At 46.3% G+C, this 24,885-nt stretch overlaps 4 protein-coding genes and 1 non-coding gene across 6 annotated transcripts; 1 reads left to right on the top strand and 4 right to left on the bottom strand.

Annotated features, from left to right (window-relative positions):
* Nucleotides 1-1,208: 1,208 nt before the first annotated feature.
* LOC123454191 lies at nt 1,209-11,700 on the bottom strand. The gene is made up of 3 exons (XM_045132823.1): nt 11,296-11,700; nt 11,044-11,205; nt 1,209-1,649 (listed from the first exon to the last, which is right to left on the bottom strand). Exons 1-3 carry the CDS (start codon nt 11,698-11,700, stop codon nt 1,233-1,235), a joined length of 984 nt encoding a protein of 327 aa, XP_044988758.1. The 3' UTR covers nt 1,209-1,232.
* Nucleotides 11,701-12,687: 987 nt separating this feature from the next.
* LOC123454089 (histone H2A type 1) lies at nt 12,688-13,106 on the bottom strand. Of its 2 annotated transcripts, XM_045132213.1 has the most exons (2): nt 13,026-13,106; nt 12,688-12,920 (listed from the first exon to the last, which is right to left on the bottom strand). In XM_045132213.1, the coding sequence occupies exons 1-2, from the start codon at nt 13,104-13,106 to the stop codon at nt 12,714-12,716; spliced, it is 288 nt and encodes a 95-aa protein (XP_044988148.1). In that variant the 3' UTR covers nt 12,688-12,713. The 2 variants fall into 2 exon arrangements, with proteins under 2 accessions (XP_044988148.1, XP_044988147.1); XM_045132212.1 differs by having other exon boundaries at nt 12,688-13,106.
* A 325-nt stretch (nt 13,107-13,431) lies between these two features.
* Nucleotides 13,432-13,833, top strand: LOC123454098 (histone H2B type 1-C/E/F/G/I). The gene has a single exon (XM_045132222.1). The coding sequence runs from the start codon at nt 13,453-13,455 to the stop codon at nt 13,831-13,833; it is 381 nt and encodes a 126-aa protein (XP_044988157.1). The 5' UTR covers nt 13,432-13,452.
* Nucleotides 13,834-18,366: 4,533 nt separating this feature from the next.
* On the bottom strand, nt 18,367-18,438 carry Trnam-cau. Its single transcript has one exon. It is a non-coding gene; the product is annotated as a tRNA-Met (tRNA).
* A 4,805-nt stretch (nt 18,439-23,243) lies between these two features.
* On the bottom strand, nt 23,244-24,200 carry LOC105944937 (olfactory receptor 2B2). Its single transcript, XM_012951776.2, has one exon. It carries the CDS (start codon nt 24,198-24,200, stop codon nt 23,244-23,246), a length of 957 nt encoding a protein of 318 aa, XP_012807230.2.
* Nucleotides 24,201-24,885: the final 685 nt, after the last annotated feature.

Genomic DNA, 24,885 nt, shown 5'->3' with positions numbered 1-24,885 from the left:
ACCAGAAAGAGAATGAGCAACTCCCAATGTTATACTTTGGGTAACTGGCACCTCTGGGGTTTACACCTGAATACCTGGCCTCACTTCTGTTAGACTGGGAAAATCTCAAGACAGGTTGAGGAATTTCTGAGACTCAGAAGCACAGCATCAAGTCGTCCCTACACCAAGCTGGAGCTAGAAGTTAATGTAGAAAGTGCTTCTGGTCCTATAGATCAGAATCAGTCATAAAGAGCTTAGAGGGTTGCTTGTTTTGTTTTGTTTTTTACAAACAAGTTTTTTCTTTGTTGTTTGTTTTTTCTTTCTGTTTTGTTTGTTTTGTTTTTGAGATAGGGCCTCACTCTAGCCCAGGCTAACCTGGAATGCACTATGTAGTCTCAGGGTGGCCTCGAACTCATGGAGATTCTACTGCCTCCAGAGGGCTGGGATTAAAGGTTTGAGCCACCACGCCCAATACTGAAGAACATGTTTTAAAATAAGGGAAAAGGAAGGCCTAGACTTGATCTCCCTGAGAACCTTAAGAGGAAAAATTGGTCTTTCGTTCTCAATTCCCAGGAAAGTACACCACCAAAATAAGTGACACTCCTAGCTTGTGTGTTCAGTCAGCTAAATAATCTTGAGTTTGGTGGGAAGTAGACAAGTGTTAAAATTATGGGCGTGGTGTAGCACACCGTTAATCCCAGTATTTAGGAGGCAGTGGTAAAAGGATTATTCCAGGCCAGCCTGAAACTATAGTGGATTCCAGCTACGCCTGGTTGAGAGCTAAGCCAAGATCGTATCTGAAGAGGAAAAACAAAACTCAGAGGTTTAATTTCACTTATCAAATTCATGAAAACCCAGTATCAAAGTGGTCCTGTAGTGACAAGGTGGACTTAACAGGAGACCAATTTTAGAGGGCAGCTTGTGACTACACAAATTCCATGCCAGTCTAAAATAATGACACAAAAATAAATTCTGAAGCCAAGCGTAGGGGTGCATGCCTTTAAACCCAGCACTCGGGAGACGTAGGACTGCTGTGAATTCGAGGCCACCCTGAAGCTGCATAAAGGACGCATACTCCGCTCATATTCCCAGTGTTCACAGCAGCACCTCCGGAGTGCGCACTGCTCTATCATGGTACGCCTGACCAGACCCTGGGATACTCCACCCTGAAGTTCACAGCTCTTTTGGTGGCAACTGAGGGGCTCTGAAAAGAGCCTTTGGGAGTGAGGCTGGGGCTGCCTGGGGAAGGTGGCTCAGGCCCTCTCGCCGCGGATGCGGCGCGCCAGCTGGATGTCCTTGGGCATGATGGTGACCCTCTTGGCGTGGATGGCGCACAGGTTGGTGTCCTCGAACAGCCCCACCAGGTAGGCCTCGCTCGCCTCCTGCAGCGCCATCACGGCCGAGCTCTGGAAGCGCAGGTCCGTCTTGAAGTCCTGCGCGATCTCGCGCACCAGCCGCTGGAACGGCAGCTTGCGGATCAGCAGCTCGGTGGACTTCTGGTAGCGGCGGATCTCGCGCAGCGCCACGGTGCCGGGCCGGTAGCGGTGCGGCTTCTTCACGCCGCCCGTGGCCGGCGCGCTCTTGCGGGCCGCCTTGGTGGCCAGCTGCTTGCGCGGGGCCTTGCCGCCCGTGGACTTGCGCGCCGTCTGCTTTGTGCGGGCCATGCCTGGTCAGATCTCCAGAGAAAATGAGCTTAGGACCCCCTAAAGCGCAGAATATATAAGGAGCCTCGCGTTCTCATTGGATGGTACACCCGTGACGTCATTTTTCCCGCCAAAGAGTCCGCTAGTGAAAGTGAAACTTTTTCTCCCCTACACAGTCGTTTTAAAAGTTCAGATATATTTCCTTGTTGGCTAAAAAAGTAAAATTAATATTGGAAAGTTTCAAGCATCAAAATTCCAAGAGCGTATAGACTTGAGGATAAATGTATTTCCATTGCTTAAACAATGGGCGTCACTGGGCCAGTGAACTTTATTGACAATGGAGACATTGCGCCAGTTGTAAAAATGCACTTTTGCAGCACTTCTCCAACCGGAACGCGCACAAGCATGGCTCCAATGGTCGGCCTGAGACCCTGAGGGCTGCCGCTTTCATTCAGCCCTTGCCCGTTGTCTATGAAAGCAACTCACTCGGGAGATGTGGCTGTTTTAATGTACAACAAAAGACACAAGATTTGGCCCAACGTCCTAGAAGGCTACGAGAGTAACTGGGACGCCCACCCGTGCTTGCTACTCCGCGTCCGCCTTTAATGCCAGCACGCAGGAGGTAGAGGTAGAAGGACCGCTGTGAGTTCAAGGCCAGCCTGGGATAGATTGAGGGCCCCCCTCCCTGGAAAACCCTACCTCGTAGATGAGACCCCAGAGGCGCTTGACGCGGCCAGGCGCCGGATGGCGGGCTTGGTGATGCCCTGGATGGTGTCGCTCAGGGCTTTGCGGTGGTGCTAGACGCCGCCCTTGCCCAGGCCCTTCCCGCCCCTGCCGCGACCTGACTTGCCTGCAAGCTGGAGACCATGGGGCTGAACAGCTGGGGGCAGGGTGTTACTCTCCTACGGACCTGTTTGGGAACACCATACTTGTTAACAATATTTGGATTCCCAGAGTCTTGTCAAGGCGGTCAGAGAAAATGGAAGGGGAGATCCTAAAACTACAGATTCCAGGGCCTTTGTAAAAATTCCTCTGGAGACCGGAGAGATGGCTCACTGGTTAAAGACACTTGCTTGCAAAACCTGCAGACCCAGGTCCCATACCCCAGTCCCCACGATAAGCCAGATGCGCAATGTAGCACATGCCTCTGGATTCATTATGTGAAATAAATAAATAACATATTTTAAGAAATTACTCTGGCTGTTTTTCCCACTTTGTGAGTCAGGGCCGTACTAGTGATTGCTGGGTTCGAATTTGCCCATCTTAAGAGGGGGTTGATCTCAGTTGTATAAGACACTTTTGAAATGGCCTCTTCTGTACCGGTTTTTTTTTTTTTTTACTGTATGATGGAATTGTAAACACCTAAGTGGATGACTGCCGTTAAAGTAATCGTTATCAATCCTTCACTGTGGGTTTTCTCAATCTTCTCAGATTTGGTGTTTGTGGGGGGAAGAGGAGGGGATGAATGCCGCCTTGTGCATGCTGTTCCTTCACGTCCTTCATTTGCCATATTTCTGGTGGGAAGTGACTTCTTTGGATGTTTTCATTCTGAGAAACACTTCAGGAAGCTGTTTGAGGGAGCTTTGGCTCTCCATTTCTTCCCAAAATATAAAAGTGAGCTGCTCCGAGCTCCCTCCTACTGTCTCCTGTGGTTGGAAATAGGGGATAAAAGGGAAAAGAATTGCTAAAAGCCCTGTCTGTCCTGCAGGTGTCAGACTCACATTGATAGTTTTTGTCTCATCCCCAATTCCAGCAGCCACGTTTGTCTTCTATGATTCAATAAATTTCACCAATCAATCTTTGAGCAACTAATGGAGATTTATGAGTTTTTTTAAATCCAAAATACGATCAATCTACATGCCTGCAGGCCAGCCTCTTTCCTGGTTAATAATAATGAAATCTAAGTATTCAACCTTACCATGTAGGCACATTTCAGCTATCTTTTTCTCTTGCAACTGCTAAAAAACTGCAGCGTTCTGTCCCCTGGTAATGCTCTTGGTAATGGTAAATGCTTTTGAAGATATGTGTGATTGGGAAAGGAAACCCCCAGGTTCAAATTTGAAACACAAAGAAACTTCGGGCACAACCTTCTGTCTGGAAACGAAGTAGGGCAAAGAAAGTTTCCCTGCACATTTTAGTATTTGTTCCCAAGCGACTTGTTTGGGGTGGACTCTTCAGGTTACTGCCTAACATCCTCTGAAATGTTTCTGGTTTGGTGGCCTGGACCACGGCTGGCCTTGAAAACTTTCACATGTTTGAAGCTTAGAGCACAATACTTGCAGGGCACTTTGGCATGCTGAGAATCTTGAAGTAACAAATGGAAATTTACTTAGAGCCTCACTGCTCTGCACCCATCCCCCCACACACACACCTTTCCCTAACCACTGGACCAGGCTAGGCCATCAATGCTGGGACCACCTCCTGGGATGGTAATTGAGGATACCTCAGGGCAAGGAGGAGGGAAGGCCACTTTCACCCTCACACCACACCTCTGCACATCACACAAGACCCCTCCCTCACAGAATAGTTTCTCTGCTACCCCTGGCCCTAACCGGCTCTCTGTTTCAACTGCTCCAGGTGCATGAATACTCCCTCCCTATCCTTTATTCTCTCTCTCTCTCTCTCTCTCTCTCTCTTTTCTCTTTGCCTCCATTATTCCTCTCCTCCATTACAATAGTCTTAGATCAAAAAAACTGTCCATCTTGTTCCTCTAAGACCCTGAAACCTAACAGGAAACAAATCCATTCTGAAGGTCCCCTGTCCTCCTGTCTCCCAGAGCAGACCTCTTTTTTTTTCTCCCACAGCAAGTTAAAGAGGAAGAATTCTTCTTTCACAAGGCAGATAGTATATACACTAGAACCACACGCCTCCTAAGCAAGCGAGAAATCCTAAAATGTTCTCTCTCCCCACTCTCCACTGCAGACTGGCATTTCAGTGAGGAGGAAGGACTGCTGCTGTACAAAGACCAAGAAGGAAGTAGCCTAAGAAGGAAGTAGCCAGACAAGACTCATGGAGTTCTCCTTGGTCACTGACCACTAGGATAAACTCTGTCTGTCCACTTAGTCACATTCCTACACAGCTGTTCATTCTCCATCAAATCTAAACATAAGAGCAGGAAGTTTCCTCTGAATCCTTGGGTCTTTCTGAAGGTGCTTATATCACTTAAAATTTGATTAGATAAATCTGTTGTGGGACCGGGGGCGTGGGCCAGTGATACAGTACATACCTACTATATACAAGGCCCTGAGTTCAATCCCCAGCACTGGAAAGTTAATAAAGTCAGTAATGAAGTCAGTCTACTATGGTTTTCTCTTATGATGTCTTTTGTTATAGGAATGTGACCAGGACAGTGACAGTGTGAGGGGAAATGGATCACAACTTACCATCCCTGGTACTCATGTTTTTCAAGTGTGAAAATATCTAGAAACTCACTTTGTGAAAATACAGTCTTTATTAATGCTCTTCCTGTGTGGAGAAAACTGACTAAAGAAACCCAATTTCCTAAAATCTGAGAATTTTGATTCATTTTCAATACTTTCAAAATGTTTCTTCCTCCCCCCCCCCCTTTAGCAAATCATCAACTAATTCAAGTAAGTTGTCCAGTAAGTCCTTCTTGATTGATTAGGGTGAATAACTGTCTTTCTCTGCTTAGGAGAAATGTGCTTTTCCAAGGGAAGTAAGTCCAGGCAGTATTCTGAGTTCCACATCGCCTTCCCTCTTAATCAGATGACTACATAAGGTTACTTGCCTTCTCAGAATTCTGAGGAATGCTGGGCAATACACAAGTGTCTCATTGACAATTTCTGTATGTTCTGAGTTCAAAGAGTTAGGTTCAATCCTATTGCTTTATTACATTGTCAAGTTGCTATGCCACACATCTTTCTCCTGGACACCTGATTTTTGTCTTCACTTACTTTTTTAATATTTTCTTTACTATTAATTTATTTGAGAGACCAAGGCAGATGAAAGAGAGAGAACAGGCACACCAGGGCCTTTAGCACGGTAAAGATACTTCAGGCACATGCACCACCTTGTGCATCTGGCTTACATGGGTACTAGGGAATCAAACCTGGGTTCTTAGGCTTTGCAGGTGTATTAGTTAGAGTTCTCCAGAGGAACACAACCAATAGAGTGAACTGTATTAAAAGGGAATTTATTGGATTAGCTCATGGCAGGTTGTAGGCCTGAGCCAAGGAACCTAGTAGCTGCTCAGTCTACATGGCTAGATGCCTCAGCAGTCCCAATCCAGCACTGAAGGCCTGGAGGTGTCCTGAAGTGACTCTGGTCTTCAGTCCATGAAGGAAAGCAGCAAGCAGTGAACAGCAAGCAGCATCAACAGCCAGGTGGGAGGAGGGGATCCTTTCCTTCCCAGAGCTTCTTTAGATAACCAACCCCCACCACCACCAGAGAGGCCACCCACTCTGGGGGAAAAGCTCACCCTAGGGGAAGAATTCCTCCCTACTGGAAGCAATCTCAGAGACCTACTTATGAGGAATATTTGTGGATTCCTAAACAGATCAAGTTGACACAAACTTGACTACCACAAGTCCATCCCGTGACAACTTTGCACCAAACCGTATCTTCTTACATCATACTTGATTTCCAACTGAAGACAGTAATGAGGTCATAATTCCGCCTAACATGAGATAACTATCCCTTGTACAACCAGAAACATACAATCCCCCCCCCCATACAAAGCAAGGTTTCTTGAGGAATGCTTAGTCTCTAATATAAGTCAAATATAAATTCAACAGTGGTTAACTAGTGATATGATCTTAATCAGTATTAATTACCTAATAAAGAAACAGAGGGAAAACAAAAGCATCTTAATAGTGCTGTAGATACCTACAAACACTCTTAACAAGGTAAGGCAGAAACACTCATGGCAATTACAGTCCATGTTTTTGTAACTGGTCACGTGACCTTTGCCACCTTCACCTTTGTAACCACCTTCTTCCACTACCCATTCTGTATTTCCTCCAACTTCAGCAAGCACCTCAGCAGGTCTTGGTTTGTTTGTTTTTTTTATATATTTTTTGTTCATTTTTTATTTATTTATTTGAGAGTGACAGACACAGAGAGAAAGACAGATAGAGGGAGAGAGAGAGAATGGGCGCACCAGGGCTTCCAGCCACTGCAAACGAACTCCAGACACGTGCGCCCCCTTGTGCATCTGGCTAACGTGGGACCTGGGGAACCGAGCCTCAAACCGGGATCCTTAGGCTTAACAGGCAAGCGCTTAACCGCTAAGCCATCTCTACAGCCCAGGTCTTGGTTTTTTACCTGGAGGGTGACCCATACCTTCATTCCTGAAGGATCTGGAGCATTTGTCACACTGCCTTTGATTGGGTTGTTGCAGTTGCCCATTGACCTTGATAACAGGGCATGGTAACACCAAGAGGCACCCTAAAGGATCTGGACTCCAGACATACTCTTCCTTACCTCCATTGTGGAGGAGCAGTCCAATTCACCCTTCATAGCCTGGATCAATCACCCCTGCTACCACTGTAACTCCTTTCTCAGCCTGTTGACTGGAGGGCATCAGAAGCCCAACACAGCCAGGGGGAAGTCTTAGCTTCCAGTTCAATGGAACGTTCTTTGTGCCTCCTGGCAAAAGCACTCCCCATCTGGCACCAAGACCTCTAGGCTAGCAGAGTGTAAGGTTGCAGGAACAGGTAGCAAAAATTTGGCTAATGGGTCACTTGAGGTGATGGTAAGTGGGATCATTCCTATTTCTACCTCTTTATTCCTGGACCTGTAAATCTGGGCTATAAGAGAAACAGCACCATATATAGGACGCTGATTCAGAGCATATACAGCCTGCTGGAGGACACTCCCCTAGCCCTCCAGGCTACTGCTGCCTACTTAGCACTGTAGCTGTTTCTTTAAAAGGCCATTCCATCGTTCTAGTTCTATTAAGCCAGCTGCTTCAGGGTGATGGGGCACACGGTAAGACCAGTGAATTCTATGATCATGAGCCCACTGCTGTACTTCCTTGGCAGTGAAGTGAGTTCCTTGGTCAGAAGCAATGCTGTGTGGAATGCCATGACAGTGGATAAGGCATTCTGTAAGCCCACGGATGGTAGTTTTGGCAGAAGCCTTACATGCAAGAAAAGCAAATGCATACCCAGAATAAGTGTCTATTACAGTAAGGACAAAACGCTACCATTTCCATGATGGAAATTTGTCACCAAGTTGCTGGCAGGTCACCCTGAGGAATGCTACCATATCAGGGGCTCAGAGTTGATCTCTGCTGTGGAGAATCAAACCTGGGTTATTAGGCTTCGCTGACAAGTATCTGCTAAACCATGTCTCCAGCCCTGTCTTGTTTTTCTTACAGGCTTCTGAATTAGCTAGATCATATCTTACACTATTTTTACTTGTCTTTTTTTGCCCTTTATTTAAAAGAAATGTTTTATAGATGAGTGATACCACTGAGATCTCTGGCCACTGAGATGGGGAGGTGGGTGGCCATGATGTAGGGTCCCTCCTCTTCCCACATCAGTTTGTGCTGGCCAGGCATCCTCCCCCATCAGAAACCAGGGATCCCAGAGAAGTGAAGCTTCTGTTGATATGTGGGGCTCAGGCAGGAACTAGGGCTCAGGGTCTCAGCAAGAGGCATGTTCCTGGCCACTTGAGCCATAAGAAGGGGACCAGGCACCGGGTGAAGGTGTCAGCGAAGGTATAGAGGAGTTCCTGTGATTCTGCATTGGTGAATGTCACAACACCCTCTTCATAATCACTCATCTATACTTCCCAGTTGGGCTTCTCTTCCTCCTGCTCATTGCCTATGGGACCTTCTGCCCCCGAAGTCCATGGGCCCTCCCTGAGTGCCCTTTGTTACAGTTCTGCTCTCTGTTGAACAGGGATGGGGCAGGATTTTGTGATCCAGTTGGTGTCCAACGCCAGCTGATCTTGGGAAAACTACTGATGAGACCTAAGGCTATTTTAATGTCTTCAAACACATATGTTCCCTTTGCCCAAAGGCACTCTGCTGCCACAGAGTTAAACACTGAAAATGCTGGAATAAATGGAATCAAAATCCACTGAGTCTTTCCATGTAGGTTGTTGGCCTGGAGTGCCAGGGAATTGTCATCTGACATGGTTAAGAGTCCATGCCAAGCCTGGATCTGAGTGGTTGAAGAGGTGGTATTCCCCAGGGCAATTGGTATCTCAGGGGAGGATCTAGATAGGTGTGGCTGTGTTATTAACAGCTGTGATCAGTAATCAGTGCATTTTTTCACAGGGTGATCCATGTGAGGAGAGTTATTTTTTATTAGAGGAATTTCAAGCATTTTGCTCTTCATCCATGCATAAAATCACTGGGGTGGATACTTTCACTTGCCTCTGGGTCTCTGGCCAGTTTCTCCAGGAGGGATTTCAGGTTTCTGTTGCTGGTTGTACTGAGTGTCTAGACGAGGGAATAGAAGTGGGAAGATGGCTATGAGGAGAAAGGGTAGGTAGGCAGAGGAGTCCAAAGAAACGCCCAGATCTTCTTGGGAGGAGAGGGCTTGCAGTGTCTGTCCACTGCCTACTAGCTTAGTCCAAGACCTTTTGTACAGGGATCCCAGGGCTCACAGGTGACCACCAGCTCCTGCTCTAGCCAAAGTAATGTCTCATTTTTTGTCTTTAAGCCTGTTCATTTTTTGCCTTTTGCCTGTTCATCAAGCATTAGTTCTTACCTCTTGTCCCAAGAATCTGCTCCCAGCCACTTCTGGAGTTGCACATCTGTGTGTCACAAGCTGCCTGCACCATGTATATCTTAATTTCTACCTCTAGTTTTGTAAGCTCTTGGAGGATGACACCATCTCTTAACACTTCTTTTACCGAAGCACCTAGTGCAGTGCTGGGCCCAGAGTAGGTGCTCAATAAAGACTTGTTGAATGCAAAAATAAAGGTTTATTAGTACCTCTCCTCAAAACATCAGCTGGTCAATCTCTTCGCCTCCCTATGGATTCATGGTCTTAAGTTTTTTCTTCCACCCCATAGTATTTCTTCTTTTACCAAGTTAAAACCTTAAATATAAGATGTACAAACATGTTTTCCTTTTACTTTGGTTACATTAATCACTATCCCCACTCTCATGCTTAAAGTACCCTTAAGCTGGTGATGTTCTCATGTTATTAAAATCGAACAGCAGCAAGGCTTGGTGGCATGCTTCCTTAAATCCAAGCTCTTGAACTCCTGGCAACCGCAGGTTGGAGGATCATGAAGAGTTCCAGACGAGCCAGGGGCTACAAAGGGAGTACCAAGTCAATCTTGGCTAAAGTGAGACCCCTGCCTTGAAAAAACTATAACAACAATAAAGTAAATTTGGAGGGGCCTCCCCTTTGGAAGTTTGATATTTGGGTCTGCAAAATAAACAGATTAACAAGAGTAACGGCAAATAGATTCATCATGTTCATTGACCCTCACAGGAGAACCCTTACCCCATACACAGCGCAATTTAGACCCAGAACACTACAGACATTCATCACAAATAAGAAGTGAGAGAGGTAGGAGTTTCAGACAAAAAATAAGTATATTTTATTCCTGTAGCTGCCTGTCATCGTATGTCTTCCTGCAAGGCATATGCATTCATTTCTTGTAGCAGAGCTATCTAGCACAACGATTCACAGTGTGATGTCTGGTGGGTAGCTACAGAAGTCAGAGACAGTCCTACTCGGCTTCACTATTCCCCAGTGGCTCTGTTTGAAGAAAGAAAACCCTGCATATATTATGGCATTGTTTCCTGAGCCTCAGCAAGAACAAATAACTCTGGAAATGTAGACTCCACTTCCCTTCCTTTCAGCTCTCCCATCTCACCCCTAAAATTCTCTATACCAGTCCCTGCCAGCTCTGGGCTGAAAATCGGGTGTGCACAAGCTTTCACTACAGAAGCTCTTGATTTCTCTAGGAACTCAAAAACGCTCTAAAAATACGAGCTTCCCATGCCTGCTGACTTACCGTTTTACTTAAACACTCTATCCTGCATCTGCAAAGCCTTACTGCATTGTATGTGTAGAGAAAAAAAATTCTTTTACTGAGTTCTTAGCAGACTCCTGTAAAAAAAAGAGAAAAAGCATCAAAACAATCTTATGTGTGGGTTTTTGTATATTCATAACACTCGTGTGTATATGTAACGACATGCACAGGTAGGAAAGTAGATGTTACATAAGTGGATTTAGAGGGTTTTTTGTTTTGTTTTGAGGTAACTTCTCACTTTAGTCTAAGCTGACGTGTAAATTACTATGTAGGTAGGCTTAGGATGGCCTCGAGCTCACAGCGATTCTAGCTCTGCCTCCCAAGTACTGGGATTAAAGGTGTGCCCTGTGAGCTGGCTCAATTCTTTTTAATAGGGTGTCTAGTCCAGGCTGACCCTGAATTTGCCTTGCTATGCTAGAGTAAAGATATGCACTATCACATATGGCTAAATTATTGCCTTCTGCTTCAAATTTCGGTAAACTAGTGAAACCCTGAGGTCTTCAAACTCTAGGTCATTGCAGAAACGACGTTCTCCTGGGCCTTCACACTCAAGGGTGGCAAAAAGGATCACAAGTTGATCTGCGAAATTTCTTAAACGAGTATTCCTGACAGTGAACTTCTGAAACGGTGTAACAGTCCTTTACAGAGATCCGAAGTGGCTCTGAAAAGAGCCGTTGGTTTGTCTGAGCATCCCCATGAGCACTCAGGCCCTCTCGCCGCGGATGCGGCGCGCCAGCTGGATGTCCTTGGGCATGATGGTGACCCTCTTGGCGTGGATGGCGCACAGGTTGGTGTCCTCGAACAGCCCCACCAGGTAGGCCTCGCTCGCCTCCTGCAGCGCCATCACGGCCGAGCTCTGGAAGCGCAGGTCCGTCTTGAAGTCCTGCGCGATCTCGCGCACCAGCCGCTGGAACGGCAGCTTGCGGATCAGCAGCTCGGTGGACTTCTGGTAGCGGCGGATCTCGCGCAGCGCGACGGTGCCGGGCCGGTAGCGGTGCGGCTTCTTCACGCCGCCCGTGGCCGGCGCGCTCTTGCGGGCCGCCTTGGTGGCCAGCTGCTTGCGCGGGGCCTTGCCGCCCGTGGACTTGCGCGCCGTCTGCTTCGTGCGGGCCATGCCTCCGGAAGACGAACTCAAGCCAGAGAACTAAAAGGCTCCCTGCGCGACCAGGCTTTATACTAACGACCCGCTTCTGATTGGCCAGACTGCAGCTCGAGCACCCTGATTGGCTCTTAGTGCAATCCTTTCTTCACGCTGAAAAGTTTGAATTCCTGTAGATTTCTTTAACAAAATAAAATCATGCGGATTCCCTAATTAAAGCAGAAAACCGGGCGTGGTGGCTCACGTCTTTAATCTCAGTACTCCGGAGGCAGATAAGTGGATTGCTGAGTTCGAGGCAAACCCAGCCTGAGCTAGAGTCCCCACCTGGTGGTGGGGGGAACACAAAAGTAAGCCAACTAGAATTCATGGAAACCAATCTAGCCTGTTCTTAAAAGCATTTTCCTTGGAGCATTTTTCCTGTTTCGGATAATACGGTGAAGTTATAAGTAATGTATTGGTCAGTGTCTGAATACCAGTACCGTTTATATGCTATGCATGGTTTGTAAAACTGGTCCCAAGACCTGACACCTTGACTGCAGAAACACGAGAACTTGGGTTTGCCCGTCGGCCTGTAGGAAGGCGCCGGCCTGTGGCGGCGACTCCAGTGAAGGGTTTTGTCTGCACTCAGGCTGGGTGGATCCTCGTGTATTCCCAGCATTATGCAAGTAGCTCCGAAAACGGGTTTGTGCTTGTACATTTTTGTCTCATCTAGGGGCGTTACATCTAGAAAAGCTGACTCAAAACCTCACACGTGATGGTTTAAATTATTAGTGCTTTTGTGAAAGGAACTAAGGGCTCGAGTGGCACAATGTGTCAGTGCATGATGCTCGAAGGGACCAGATGAAGGCGGTCCTCTGAGAAAGTAAAATGAACTGTAGATTTCATGGCCCTTGACCTATTGCCGTCTCGTGGTTGACCTCCTTGCTTGCACCCAAATAACAAGGTACTCATGTTCAGCCCTTTAAAGAAACTGTGGGTGGCTCTGAAAAGAGCCTTTGATCTTGGGAGTGGTTGGCGGGGTGGGCATCTCACTTGCCCTTGGCCTTGTGGTGGCTCTCGGTCTTCTTGGGCAGCAGCACGGCCTGGATGTTGGGCAGCACGCCGCCCTGCGCGATCGTCACTTTGCCCAGCAGCTTGTTGAGCTCCTCGTCGTTGCGGATGGCCAGCTGCAGGTGGCGCGGGATGATGCGCGTCTTCTTGTTGTCGCGGGCCGCGTTGCCCGCCAGCTCCAGGATCTCGGCCGTCAAGTACTCGAGCACGGCCGCCAGGTACACCGGGGCGCCGGCGCCCACCCGCTCGGCGTAGTTGCCCTTGCGGAGCAGCCGGTGCACGCGGCCCACCGGGAACTGCAGGCCGGCCCGAGAGGAACGCGTCTTGGCCTTGGCGCGCGCCTTGCCGCCCTGTTTGCCGCGTCCGGACATGATGTTATGCTGTGAATGGACAAAGAGCTAAAGAAACTACACACAGTGGAAGACAAAGTGACAATCTTTGAGACTGGCGGTCAGAAGGTTCTTATAGTGGCAGAGGGAAGCGGACGAGGTGCGCTCGGATTGGTGGAAAAGGTGCTCAACCACGTAGCCAACGAGAAAGGAGACACGATGCAATCTAATTTACATGCAGTGACGTCACGAATCCTTCTTTACATCGTAACTGGCCGCTCGGAGATGCCTCATTTGCATAGACTTCCCATTAAAAATTCGGCCCCGGCTTTTCGCCCTCACTAGAGGTCTCTGATCGTGATCTGTTCGTGATTCTCCAGCAGCCGTCATGCCCGAGCCCGCGAAGTCGGCGCCGGCCCCGAAGAAGGGCTCGAAGAAGGCGGTGACGAAGGCGCAGAAGAAGGACGGCAAGAAGCGCAAGCGCAGCCGCAAGGAGAGCTACTCGGTGTACGTGTACAAGGTGCTGAAGCAGGTGCACCCCGACACGGGCATCTCGTCCAAGGCCATGGGCATCATGAACTCGTTCGTGAACGACATCTTCGAGCGCATCGCGGGCGAGGCGTCGCGCCTGGCGCACTACAACAAGCGCTCGACCATCACGTCGCGGGAGATCCAGACGGCCGTGCGCCTGCTGCTGCCCGGGGAGCTGGCCAAGCACGCCGTGTCGGAGGGCACCAAGGCCGTCACCAAGTACACCAGCTCCAAGTAGGCCCCGCGTACCCGCTGCTGCCTCTGCCCACACACAAAGGCTCTTTTCAGAGCCACCACCTTTTCTAAGAAAGAGCCTGTTCGCATTGCTTTTGTTCCTGGGGGTTTTTTGGAGGACTAAGTCCATAACTTAGGATACTCTGTTGTCACGTTTCTTTTAGTTCTGTCACTGGTGGTACCGTTTCAAAGGCAGTATGCTTTAAGAGATGGTTCCTTGGTGGCTCACGCCTTTAATTCCAGCGCTAGGGAGGCAGAGGTAGGAGGATTGCCATGAGGTTAACATCATCCTGAGACTACATAATGTTTTGTTGTTTTTTTTTAAAGTTGTCACCTTGACTGTGGCCAATCATTAGATAAAATTTATGCAGGTTCCCTTTGGTGCTTTTACGCATTGTAATGCCACCCTTTAAACCAGGTCCTGTGCCAGCTACACATTTGGCTAGTATTTCGGTATTTTAGAACTTCTTGTAAACTTGTACATTCAAGGCTGTTTTCAGAACCATCCACTTTTTTTTTCCTCTGCATATCGTGGGGGTTTTGTCTGGGAGGGAAGCAATGAGGCCCCAGAAGCTGCTTACTGTGAGGCAAATTTGGTTCGTGTTCTTCCACATTAGCCTCAGGCCCTAGGCTTTTTTTTTTTTTTTTTTTTTTTTTTTTTTCCTCTGCAGTAGTTAGTTAACGTCGGTTTGTGATTGCACACTCCCCCGTCTGCGATTGGGCCAGGGCAGTATTTGAAAACCGCGCCAGAAGTTGTAATTGGATACTCTCTGTTTGGTTTGTGCTTTTCAATGGGGTTCTCTTGGTGAAGTGTAAAAACTTAATTCTGCAAAAGTGTCGAACTCACATTGTCGATCATTTTTCATTTCCTGAGGTCGGATCCTGACGAAGTTCATTTTTCATGGGCTCTGGAGAGCTCTTGTCACCACAGCCCTACAGCGCTGCAAAGGTTATCATTGAGCAATTTGAAGTGACTTGTGACTAAACTGAAGGGGAACCTGAGAGGCCAGGAAAACTCTTTAATGATTAAAACAAAAAAAGAAACTTCCCCCCACCCCCCATACTCCGGTTCCGGACCTTAACGTACCAACCCACCCAAGCAAAGCCCGAGACTTCTCTGACCAGTCTCTCAGCAATGCTTAAAACCTCTTTCTGGTGCCATAGCATTCATTTCAGCTACTATGTTGTCTCCTCCAGAAAAACATATGAATTACAAGCCGGGCGTGTTGCGCACGCCTTTAATGCCAGCACTCGGCAGAGGTAGCAGGATCGCTGTGCGTCCGAGGCACCCTGAGACTGCATAGTGAATTCCGGGTCACCCTGGGCTAGAGTAAGACCCTGCCTCCAACACAGTCCCTCTCCACAAATCACTTAAGTTCATTCGTACATCCCATGTGCAGTTAAAACTGGATGGTGTGTGCTCTGTGTCACAGTGAGCATCCTGGGAGTGGGAGGGGTAGCATTCTAGAGCTCAGAGTTAAGAAAATCAGTGCACGCTGGAGTGATGGCTTAGTGATTAAAGACAGTGGCTTGAAAAGCCGGATGGCCCAGATTCGATTACCCAGTACCCACATAAAGTAATATGCAAAAAAATGACACATGCATGTGGAATTCATCTGCGGCGGCAAGAGGCCCTGGTGTACCCATACCCATTCACTCTATATCTGACCCATGTCTGTCTCTTTCCCAAATAAAAAAAAATTTTAAAGGAATCAAAATTGTACATTCGAAGGGAGCACAATGTAGTGTTTTCATACATGCGTTCAATGCTGAATGATTGTACTGGGTTATTAATCTAATCACCTTGTCACATTGTGACATTTTGCCCTCTACCTGCTTGGTGCTCGCTCTTAAATTCCTTCCCTTTTCTTGAGGAAAGTAGAGACAATGGCTATCTCAAGATGAAGTCCAACGTGGGCCCTTCCCAATATAAATCTCTTCTGCAAATGATCTACTCCCACAATTCCTAATTCCCTCCTCATGGCCTATTTATGTTTAAATTCATTAGATAATGAATCACTGAATTTTGTTTGTTTGTTTGTTTTTCGAGGTAGGGTTTCACTCTAGTCCAGGCTGACCTGGAATTCACTCTGTCTTCTCAGGGTAGCCTCGACCTCACAGCAATCCTCCTACCTCTGCCTCCCAAGTGCTGGGATTAAAGGCATGTGTGCCATCATGCCCGGCAGAATCACGGATTTTTTAGAACTTTCTGTTTATGTCTGTGAAGAAGAACTAATGGCCTTCTACTGACCTAAGTATCATAAAGATTAAGATTTAGAATGTAGGGGCTGGGAAAATGACCCGGTGATTAAAGGTGCTTGCTTGCAAAGCCTGTCAGGCTGGATTCAATTCCCAAATTGCCCACTTAAACCAGGCAAGTGTCCGGTGTTTGCAGTGGCGAGAGGCCCTGGCACACCCATACACACATTTGCAAATAAATAAAAAGAATGTTTAAATATTTATTTATGAACACACAGAGAGAGTATGGGTGTGGTAAGACTTCTTACCACTGCAAACTTCAGAGGCATGCACTGTTTTGCATATTAGGCTTTATATGGGTACTGAGAAATTGAACCCAGGTCAGAGCCTTTGCAAACAAGCCTTTAACCTCTGAGCCATCTCTCCAGACCAAAAGTTCATTTTTGTTGTTGTTTTAAAAGATCATGAGTGAAAAAGGTGAAGGAAGATGTCAATTCTATCCTAGAGGGCAACACAGTTTTATAGAGAAAAGCTATAAATACTAATTTACACTTGGAGGATTTTCTTCTCTTTATTCAAGCAGGATCTTGCTATGTTGCCCAGCCTGATTTCCAACTTGAGAGCTCATGTGATGTTCCTGCCTTGGTCTCCTGAGTTTTTAGGGCTACAGGCAAAACTCATAGAATTTAAATGTTATTTTCATGGGTCATTGTAACACTATGAAATATGGTATCTGAAAATCCTTCATCGGAAGTCTCAGTTGCAATGGTACCCGAAGACCACATCCCTTCCCCTCCTGTACTTAGAAGCGCCTGCATCTAGAAGGCCAGGTGAAGACAGTTCCCCTAATCAGCACCCAGCAATAAGCAGACATAGACAGCTTGACATGGAGCGGGATCCAAACTTTATTCACAACAGAGGTAAGGGTTGTCAGAATAATGGCCCAAGGCTTGGGAGTGGAGCCAGGAGAGCCCAGGATGTCCTTCTAGTGCTGAAGAGAGCTGAGCGCCCGTGGCAGCACCTCCAGGACCACTGGACAATGGGGTCGGATGACTTTGATGTACAACTCAGTACAGACTACATGTTGTTATAAACTGACAAAATTCCACCTTGTTCCAGCTGATGAGTGTGGAAAGGAAGGTGAGATGGATATGTTAGGTTCAGTCCCCCTTTCCTTCTCCAAAGCTCACCAGATAGACACTCAGCTCTCTCCTTGAGAGTACTGCTCCTCCCCAACCCTGCCCACCCAACACACAGAGTTCTAGACCTTCATATTTTGAGGTTTGGATTCAGGCCGTCCATCCACCCAATCATTCATTTATATATATATGTATGTATGTATGTATGTATGTGCTACCAAGCATTGTGGAGGTTTGAAAATTACACAGGACTCCAAAGCTGTAAAATGAGCATCTGAAAAGCAATGCTCAGAAGGCTTGCTTTTTTGGGTGTTTTGTTTTGTTTTCTGTGTAACCTGGCTTCCTTGTTCCCCCTTTTTCTCAGTTAAAAACTGTCTCCAAAGTCTATTCTAGCAGAAATGGTCAGTTTCTAAAACATGGAAAATTCACAGAAATTCCAGGCAAGTGTAAAGAGAGAATGAGACAGACAAACATCAAATTTAAAAAAAAAAAATGTTGCCCAGAGAGGATTGAAATATGACTAAAAAGAAACTAAAGAGCATTTATATTTTATGAATCTCGCTTCCTCCTCCTCCTCTCTTCTCTCCCCACTTTAAATATAAAACAGACTTGTAGTCAATGTCCAATGGTGTTAAACAGATCAACTGTGTGGGTCATTTGTGCAATTTTTAAAAAAGGTATAAGAAGGTGAAAAATAATGCTAAATACTGGTACTTAGTGAATTTCGAAATTGAGACTTTTTATTCATACCAAACTACCAGTACTCAAGGTATGGCAGGGGTGGTCAGGCCACATTCTCTGAACAGTGAAAGCCACAGTGTCCAAACACAAAATCCCCAGTTCCCCGAGTTTACTTCCCAATGGGAGAGAATACCAAAGGAATAAATCATGCCATGTGCCGCACAGTGCTAAGGGCCACGGTGAGGAAGACTGAGCAAGGGGAGAGGTCATGTCTGCCATTTCCCTTTAGCTGATACACGGCCATACACGGCTCCTTTAAAAACTGCAGCCTTAGACACTCATAATTAAAAGCGGCTATGCAGACGTGAAGGTATTTAGGCTGCCGGGTTTAAGTTCAGCTCTGTAAAGGAGCAAGCGCCTCGGGGTTCTTAAATTTAAATCGAAAGCTTTCTGGCTGTTTTAATTTGTATACTCAAACGGGGTTAAGATTGGTGAAATTTTGAGTGGTAAAAAAGCCTTAGCAGAGGATGGTTTCGATCCATCGACCTCTGGGTTATGGGCCCAGCACGCTTCCGCTGCGCCACTCTGCTATATGTGACGTGAGCGCTCTTCAAGGATCCCTTTCTCTCATCTACAAGCTGTGGCCTTTTTTTTTTTTTTTTAAGATTGCGTTGGAGTTCATTTTAATTAGTTGTTGAATCGTGACGTAAGTTGCTACCCAAAATAATAATAATAAATCTCGAATATTATCAAAGAAACTACACGCAATATACCTGTAACTGCCTATGTCCTACCCGGCTTGCCCCTTTCATCTGGAAACGATGAGAATATGCAGTTTAAATGTGTAATCAAACAAAAGGTCCAGAAGGGAAAAGCCGCGAGCTCTGAAACGGTTTACATTTTAAAGATATTTGCAAAGATTAATGGACCAATCACAGGTCTCGTGTTCAGAGAACAAGAATTCTACCACTACAGAATTGCTGCAATCTACACTTTTACTCATCTTATATAAGGCTTTCTTGTTTGAATTTTTTTTTTTCTAGGTCAAAGTACTTTCTAAAAAAAGGGGTTTACGTGGTTTTTCACTCTTCTTGAACACAGCCTCATAACGTTGCTTCTTACGTTCATTAATTTTTTTTGCAACTACAGGGCGTCCCAGGCGAAGGCGGATCTTGCGGGTGCAGGGCAGCCCGGGCGGGGCGGGGCGGGGCGGGGCGGGGCGGGGCCTGAGCCCGGGTGGGCGGGGCTTGGCCCGGAGGGGCGGGGTCGGTGGCGGTCCGCACGCTGGCCTGGGCGGCTGGGGCTTTCAGGAGTAGAGCCAGCAGAGGAGTGTCGCGGAAGGACTGACTGGGAGAGGACACTGAGGAAGAAAGCCCGAGGACACGGATAGAAGACGCGGGCAGAAGGAGGGAGAGGACACCGGGGCTGAGCGCAAGCCCGCGGGGACCCAATGCTGCACCCTCCTGGGCTCCAGGGCAAACGCAGCGGGCGGAGGCTTTGGGTGTGACAGGACTTGGCCTTCGGTCTGGAATCTCTTCCAGGAAAATAGAGCGCAGATTAAGGGAAAATTTCTATCAAAAGGTACAACCATCACTGCTACACACAGATTTAAAAAAATAATAATAATAACTCGTGTTAAATGACTTCGTATAGCATCCATGATGTGATGGCTGGAGTGTTATCCTTTCAACAGAAAGTCCAGAGGATAAATCTGTTCTATAAACGATCAGGAGTATTGAATGAATTACACATGGAGCCAAAATTCTTCGTGTCACTTACACATAGTAAATCCAAAATGTGTCATCATGACACACTTGGGGGAACGTGGTCACTTCAAGAGACCCTGCTGCTGGACCTAAGGCAACCTTGCATTGTAACTTGACTCTGTTCTTTGCGCCTCTCCCCAAACCCCACTCAGACCCCAGCCACTGCAGAACAGCCCCTCCCCTCAGAGACCCTGAAGGACCAGAGGCCTTATCTCCAACCCTCTCTTCCATTGCCTGGGTGCCCTGTCTCACGTTGTACCTCGTGTGCCATTTCCACCTGACATCTCAGTTTATACATGAGCATAGCTTACCCCCACTTTAATTTTTTTTATTTTATATGTTAATTATTTTTGTGGTACTAGGAATTGAACTTAGGGCCTTATGCATGCTACACAATCATTCTCTATATCACCTATATATTATCTGCATCTATATTTGTATGCCCAACTCTTCCCACTATTTTAAAAGATAAAAAAGGGAGCTAGGTGTGGTAGTGCATGCCTTTAATCCCAGCACTCGGGAGGCAGAGGTAGGAGGATTGCTGTGAGTTCAAGGCCACCCTGAGACTACACAGTGAATTACACGTCAGCCTGGGCTAGATCAAAACCCTACCTCGAACAAACCCCCCCCCAAAAAAAAGAGAGAGAGAGAGAGAGAAGAAGAAGGAGGAGGAGGAGGAGGAGGAGGAGGAGGAGGAGGAGGAGGAGGAGGAGGAGGAGAAGAAGGAGAAGAAGAAGAAGAAGAAGAAGAAGAAGAAGAAGAAGAAGAAGAAGAAGAAGAAGAAGAAGAAGAAGAAGAAGAAGAAGAAGAAGAAGAGGAGGAGGAAGAAGAGGAAGAAGAAGAAGAAGAAGAAGAAGAAGAAGAAGAAGAAGAAGAAGAAGAAGAAGAAGGAGAAGGAGAAGAAGAAGAAGAAGAAGAAGAAGAAGAAGAGGAAGATTGCTCAGTTGTTAAGACACTTTCTTGCAAAACCTGAAGGCCCAGTTTGATTCCCTAGTATCTGGAGTTTCTGTGCAGTAGCAACAGGCCCTGGCAGGGCCATTCTCTTACCCTCTTTCTCTCTGTGGTTGGAAATAAATAAATAGATATTTTACGAAATAAAAGACAAAGAAATAAAGTTAGGGACTATTTAGACAATGACAAGGAATAAATGCAAGTTTCAAGAACTAAGTCATTGTGTATGTAAAGGGGAGGGTGTGCTGGAGAGATGGTTTAGTGGTTAAGGCGTTTGCCTGCAAAGCCAAATGATCCCCATTTGAATCTCCAGGACCCATGTAGGTCAGATGCACAAGGGGGCGCATGCATCTGGAGTTCATTTGCAGTGGCTGGAGGCCCTGGCATGCCCATTCTCTCTCTCTTTCAATCTGCCTTTCTCTCTCTGTCTGTCGCTCTTAAATAAACAAATTAAAAAATAAAATAAAGGATAGGGGGAAAGAAAACATCAATTTTTATGACATTTTTCTTTTGGAGGTAGGGTCTTAATGTAGCCCTGGCTGATCTGAAATTCACTATGTAGTCCCAGGCTGACCTCGAACTCACAGTGATCCTCCTACTCTGCCTCTGGAGTGCTGGGATTGAAAGCATTTGTTGTTTTTGTTTTTGTTTTTTATCTATTATCTGATTCAGGTTTAAAAGTTGGTCTCAATTGGTTGTTTTTGGGTTTTTTTTTTTTTTTGGTATATAAAATAAGATTTCACTTTAAGGCAAGCAGTAGTTACAAAAATAAACAAATGGAAGGCCTGAATGAAACTGGGGAAAAATAATTGTGGATTTTAGTATTGTGCTGGAATAGGAAGTATGAAAGTTAGCCTAAGTCTCTTAAGTATATATTTGTAATTAAGAAGAGGAGGCTTTGTGTGGCTTTACAGACATTTACTAGAGCTGCAAAAGTCTGGAAAAAATGTAGGTGTGTTTGTGTGTTGCGGGGAGAGAGAGAATATCCCTGTGTGTATTGAAAAGTTGGACTGAGGAGACGACTCAGCAGACAAAGGTGCCTGCTTTCAAAGTCTGCTGAGCTGGGTTCAATTCCCCAGTGCCCATGGAAAGCCAGACCACAAAAAGTGCACCTGCATATGGCATTCATGTGCAGTGGCAAAAGATCCTGGTGTTTAACACACACATGCACACAGATAAATGTTTCTTTTAAAAATATTTTATTTATTTATGTATTTATTTGAGAGAGACAAAGAGGCAGAGAGAGAAAATGGGTACACCAGGGCCTCTAGCCACTGCAAACAAACTCCAGATGCACACACCCCTTGTGCATCTGGCTTATGTAGGCCCTGGGGGATCCAACTGGGGTCTTTAGGTTTTGCAGGCAAGCACCTTAACCGCTAAGCCATTTCCCCAGCCCAAATGTTTCTTTTTAAGGGGCTGCTTCTGGAGAAAGGATTTCCAAGCTTTTACTCTAGACCCAGAGATGCCTAAGAATCTGCCCCAAACATACAAACAAAGGCTAGAAAAATTGAGGACAAGTCAGGCATGGTAGTGCATGCTTTTAATCCCAAAATGCAGGAGGCAAAGGTAGGAGGATCGCTGTGAGTTCGAGGCCACCCTGAGCTAGAAATCCTACCTCAAAAAAAAAAAAAAAAAAAGGAAACATGAAATGGCCTGGATATCCATGACCTCACAGTGCCTGACACTACCTACACAAGACCATCATAATAGAAGGAAAAGATAATGACATCAAAGTAAAAGAGACTGATTGAGAGGGGGAGGAGATATGATGGAGAATGGAGTTTCAAAGGGAAAGTGGAGGGAGAGAGTTGACATGGAATGTTGTTTACAATTATGGAAGTTGTCAATAAAAATAATCCAGGCATGGTGGCACACACCTTTAATCCCAGCACTCGGGAGGCAGAGGTAGGAAGATTGCCGTGAGTTTGAGGCCACCCTGAGACTACATAGTTAATTCCAGGTCAGCCTGAGCCAGAGTGAGATCCTACCTCAAATAAATAAATAAGTAAATATAAACCAAAGGGGGAAAAAAGTTTAAGAGACAAAGCTTTTGTGGGCTGGGAAGATGGCTCAGTGGTTAAAGGTATTGTTTGCTTGCAAAGCTTGCCAGCCCATGTTCAATTCACCAGTACCCATGTAAAGCTAGATGCACAAAGTGGCACATTCCTCAAGTTTATTTACAGAGGCAAGAGGCCAGTTTGTGTTGAGATTAAGGGCATGGGCCACCACACCAGGCCTGTATTCTCTTTCTCGCTTTCTTTCTTTCTTTCTTTCTTTCTTTCTTTCTTTCTTTCTTTCTTTCTTTTTAAGCCAGGTGTGGTGGTACATGCCTTTAATCACAGCACTTGGGAGGCAGAAGTAGGAGGATCACCCTGAGTTCAAGGCCACCCTGAGACTACATAATGAATTCCAGGTCAGCCTGGACTAGAGTGAGACCCTACCTTGAAAAACCAAGAAAAATTTAAAAAAGAAGAAGACAAAATATTTAAGGTAACACATCTTAGGAGGGTTATAAAATGCTAGTTCTTGTGAAATGAAAATATCTAGACTTTAGAAAACAAATGTGGTTCTTTATCAGTGATATTTTATTTGGGTGAGTTCATCGTAATAGTTCTAAGAACAGTAAGAAAAAAACAGTGTAAGTTTTTGAGTGGTGGCAACTTTGACAGGGCCTATCATTTTGACATTCCTTGTTTTCTGATCAAGGAAACCCTTGCCATCAACCTCTTAAAGGCTCCCTTCACCTCTTTATTCCTGAGTGTGTAGATAAGGGGGTTCAGCATGGGTGTGATGATACCATAGAACAGGGACACCATCTTCCCCCGGTCCTTGGAGGCAGGGGATGGTGGCTGCAGGTACATATAGATAGCAGTGCCATAAAAAAGTGTCACCACAATCAGGTGAGAGCCACATGTCCCAAACGCCTTTCGTCGACCTTCGGCTGACTGTATCCTCAATACTGCCTGGACGATGAAGGCATATGATATAAGGATGAGCGTGACGGGAATTAAAAGGAACAGCACGCTGATGAAGAACAGCTCGGCCTCGTTGGCCGTTGTGTCCACACAGGACAACTTGAGCAGCGCGGGGACTTCGCAGAAGAAATGGTCCACTTCTCGGTGACCGCACAGTGGCATGTGAAGGGTCCAGGTGGACTGCAATACTGAGTTGCTGAAGCCGCTGATCCACGATGCAGCCGCTAGCTGAAAGCAGAGTCTTTGGTGCATGATGACTGAGTAATGCAGAGGACGACAGATGGCCACAAACCTGTCAAAGGACATGACGCCCAGGAGGAGGCATTCGGTGGAACCCAAGGCCAGGAAGATGAACAGCTGGGCCACGCAGCCGCCGTAGCTGATGACCTTCCTGGTGCTGCGTATGTTGATCAGCATCTGCGGGACGGTGCTTGTGGTGTAACACAGGTCGAGAAGCGAGAGGTTGGTGAGGAAAAAGTACATGGGGGTATGGAGTTTGGAATCCAGGCGTGATACAAGAATGATTGCCATGTTGCCAAAGATGGTCAAGATGTAGGAGACCAGGAATACCACAAAGAGAGGCAGCTCCAGCCATGGCCGATCTGAAAACCCTAAGAGGATGAACTCCCGGGGGACACTCTCGTTCGCCCAGCTCATGCTAGATGGTATAACGTGTGGTGCCCTGAAATACACAAGGTCAGGAAGTCATTAAAACAGATTTATTGACTGTGTCCCTACATTATAATCATTTGCCTACAGATTTTCAGAAATTCGCAATCTGATGCTGTTACCATACTGATGGAAATATAAGTGTCCGTACTTTCATCTCAGAAGTCTTTACATATCTGTAACAGGTCCAGAACTGTTTGGGTGGAAGTTCAGAGCATACTGTCAGTTTCCACACGCACAGGGTTTTGTCTTTGGTGCTCTTCTGATTCCTGGGCCCCTCGTTCTCACTTCTTCTCGCTGTGCACCCACTATCAGTCACTAGCGAAGATGCCGTTCTGGTTATTTGAATTCACTCTAGTTCCTCATCAATAGTGACAGTCCCTGGTTGTGGGAATTGGTTAAAACCACTTCTTCATCTCCCCACTCCAGCCTTTCCACCAAATGGATGCAGACAGCATCTGTCTGCAGATGTAATCTCCTACTTTTGGATCATAGAATCTATATAGGATGATTTAATGATGTGGTATTTGGCTGGGCTGATACACCCACCTTCCCTAATTAGTTGCATTAACCTAGGAATATTGCTTGTCCCCTGACCTCCAGGTACCTCATTTGTTTTGGGTTTTTTTTTTTTCTTCTTCTTCTTTTTGTTTGTTTGTTTTCAAGGTAGGGT

This window comes from Jaculus jaculus, chromosome 13 (assembly GCF_020740685.1).
Source record: "Jaculus jaculus isolate mJacJac1 chromosome 13, mJacJac1.mat.Y.cur, whole genome shotgun sequence".
NCBI lineage: Eukaryota > Metazoa > Chordata > Mammalia > Rodentia > Dipodidae > Jaculus > Jaculus jaculus.
This window is presented reverse-complemented; position numbering and strand designations above follow the sequence as displayed.